General features: G+C 46.7%; 1 protein-coding gene and 1 non-coding gene across 2 annotated transcripts; one reads left to right on the top strand and one right to left on the bottom strand.

Moving 5' to 3' along the window:
• The first annotated feature begins 998 nt into the window (after positions 1 to 998).
• Positions 999 to 2,280, top strand: LOC125594281. Its single transcript, XM_048770537.1, has 2 exons — positions 999 to 1,961; positions 2,047 to 2,280. The coding sequence occupies exons 1-2, from the start codon at positions 999 to 1,001 to the stop codon at positions 2,278 to 2,280; spliced, it is 1,197 nt and encodes a 398-aa protein (XP_048626494.1).
• Positions 1,161 to 1,267, bottom strand: LOC125594283. The gene has a single exon (XR_007329805.1). It is a non-coding gene; the product is annotated as a small nucleolar RNA R71 (small nucleolar RNA).
• Positions 2,281 to 2,984: the final 704 nt, after the last annotated feature.

The raw sequence follows: 2,984 nt of genomic DNA, 5'->3' as shown, positions 1-2,984 counted from the left end.
ATCCCTAATCAGCGAAAGTAGATATTAGGGTAGTAAGTGAACTGATCGGACCTGACCTCTAAGGCTTGCAGTCGTTTCTCATCTCAACGACAGTTAGATGATGGGATCGACAGCAAAGAGATCACCACCACGACAGTGGGTTTCCAGCTGAGTGATCCGAGTTCTAGAAAGTACTACTGCACCGCGCTTGAATAATTGTTTGGCTCTCGCTCAACACCCCAATGAAATACCCTAGGTTAGCTTCCTGTTAAATGAATCAATCTCTAGTTTACTTGTTTTCCGCGTCACCAATTGAATTGAAAACCATTTTCTTCTTAGCTTGATATTGAAATTTATAAGAGTAAAGTGTAGACTGGTCCTCTGGATTGAATCTAAAAGTACTATAATCACAACTGTTAACTTGGCAGTAGCAAAGATTCATATTTAGTGTATCAAGTTTTGGCGCCGTTGCCGGGGACCATATTTTTTTACCTCTACTTTTCGGTTTCATTTTAAGTCTAAGATATCTAACTCGCCTCTGTTTCTTTTACAGCTAATGATCCGGTGCATGACCAGTAGACATACTCGGAGCAACGCACAAGGACCATTGCATCAGCTCACCAACGAAGAACTAGCGAGATTAGAACGTCAGAACCGTCAACTGCCTAGACCTACAAGCACCAACATGGTGATCATCAGATGATCTTACTGCTGCATTTGCACTCATGCAACAACAGATGCAGCAGATGCAGCAAACTATCCAAGCGAACGCTGCAACAACGAACGCGAGAAACAACAATGGACGGAGGAAGTTGATCAGATTGGCCAAAGGAATCTATTGCGTAATCTACCTGCTACGCGATCCGCCATCAACCCTCCACCTTGCACTAGACAAGACTTTGAGATCAAGCCCGCCTTGATAGGTCTGGTGCAGAGGAAGATCTTCAACGGACTTCCTGCAGAAATACCGATGGACCACATTGAAAACTTTGAGAAGATGTGTGGGTTCACTAAGGCGAATGGAGTACCACCAGATTACATCAAGTGTACCTTTGTTCCCTTTCTCTCTCGATGGGAAGGCTGCTCGCTGGCTAGATTCCCTACCAACTGGATCGCTCACCACATGGGAACAAGTCAGATCCGCTTTCTTGAGCCACTTCTACACAAAATCAAAGACGGCAGCTCTGAGACAGAAGATCGCCACCTTTAAACAGCTGGTAGATGAGCCGTTCTGCGACGCATGGGAGCGATTCAACGTCTACCGCAGGGAGTGCCCACATCACGGTTTTGAAGAAGATTATCTACTCGGAGTTTTCTACGATGGAGTAGGTTGGGAGTACAGGAATGCTTTAAACTCAGCCAGTAATGGAGATTTCATGACCCAATCCACTCAAGGCGCTTTCGCGTTAATTGAGAACATGGCCTCAAGCTCAGCTGACAGCAACCGAGAGACTGACCGCACCCAAAAGGTGAACAGCATCGACAATAACAAAATAGATGAGCTCTCCGCCAAGGTCGATCAGCTGATTAAGAGTAATCAGAACCATGTCTTCATCATGGAAGAGTCTCCTCAGGATAAAGGAACCACAGACACTACATCAGAAGCGGACCAGGCGACTGAGGACCACCATGAGGTTAGCTATGTTAATGGGCAAGGATGGCAGTTTAAAAACTATCACCCGAACCCTAACGTGAGGAACAACCCCCACCTGTTCAATAACCCTAAACCCGATGGTAACGCAGAAAATGCTCAAGGCAATCAGGTTCAGAACAGTGGCTACCAACGGGGGTATGGAAATCAAGGAAGAACCTTTGTCCTCAGCCCAGCTCAGAATACTCAGTTCCACAACCAGAAACAACCGACTAACCAGCAGCCTGCACAGCCTGCTCAAACTGCTCCACAGGACGAGATGAAGAGTCTCGCCAATATGATGAGCCAGCTGCTCCAAGGACAGCAGATTCAGGGAAAAGCACTGAATCAGGTCACAAACGACATCAATACCGAATGAATCACATGTTCAATGACCTGAGTGCCAATATGATAATGTCTCGAGCCATATGAGGCAGATGGATATTCAGATTGCTCAGACTGCTGAGAGTGTGAAGAGACAGCAAGGCACTCTTCCTGGAAAAACAGATAAAAATCCCAAGGAGTGTAATGCAGTCGCGCTTAGGAGTGGGAAGCAGTTAACTGATCTGGCACCCAAGAGATTCACAACAGCTGAAAAGGGGAAGCAGAAAGAATCAGAACAGCCACCTGTAACCGCACCAGCAGACGAGGAAAGCAGAGCTTCCTGCTAAACATACTCCGACCACTACAGAGCAGCCTACTGTGGTTGTTCGCCCAGCGGCAGAACCTGTTCCCACCCGTGACTATGTGCCTAAGTTCCGTACCCTGTTCCTGCTAAGGCCACACGCAAGGACAAGGAGGAGATGAAATGTAGGAAGATGCTGGAAGACTTAACAATCAGACTCCCTCTCATGAGTGCAATCCAGATGATGCCATCCATGAGTAGCTTTGTGAAAGGACTGATTTCTGGAAAGATAACCGATGACAGTGAGTTCATGGTGGTCTCTAAAGAGTGCAGCGCTGTTCTCCAGAAACAAAAGGATCAAGAAGCTGGTGATCCTGGAAAATTTGTCCTATCCATCCAAATAGGGAGAACAGTCTTCTCGTGTTCGCTAGTCGATCTGGGATCAAGCATCAACCTCATGCCATACTCTGTGGCTAAGCGCCTTGGATTCACGGATTTCAAACCTACCAGGATGTCCCTAGTGTTTGCTGATCGATCAGTGAAATCTCCAGTCGGAATTATCGAGGATATCCAAGTTCTGGTTGGGAACACACTTGTCCCTGCCGATTTCGATGTTCTGGAACTCGAAGAAGAATCAAAGGATCCTCTGATCCTAGGCAGACCATTCCTATGCACTGTCGGAGCTATCATAGATGTGCGACAAGGAAAAATCGATCTCCACCTAGGAGACATTGTGATGAGGTTCGAGAT

The sequence above is a fragment of the Brassica napus genome (genome assembly GCF_020379485.1).
Source record: "Brassica napus cultivar Da-Ae chromosome A5 unlocalized genomic scaffold, Da-Ae chrA05_Random_33, whole genome shotgun sequence".
NCBI classification, from domain to species: domain Eukaryota; kingdom Viridiplantae; phylum Streptophyta; class Magnoliopsida; order Brassicales; family Brassicaceae; genus Brassica; species Brassica napus.
Note: the sequence above shows the minus strand (reverse complement) of the source record. Positions and strands in the feature narration are given on the sequence as shown.

Excerpts from the sequence above, each read along its gene's own strand:
- LOC125594281 (XM_048770537.1), top strand. The coding sequence starts at position 999 with ATGGAGTACCACCAGATTACATCAAGTGTACCTTTGTTCCCTTTCTCT. Across the intron at positions 1,962-2,046 it reads AGGGAAAAGCACTGAATCAG|ATGGATATTCAGATTGCTCA; the intron begins GTCACAAACGAC and ends CATATGAGGCAG.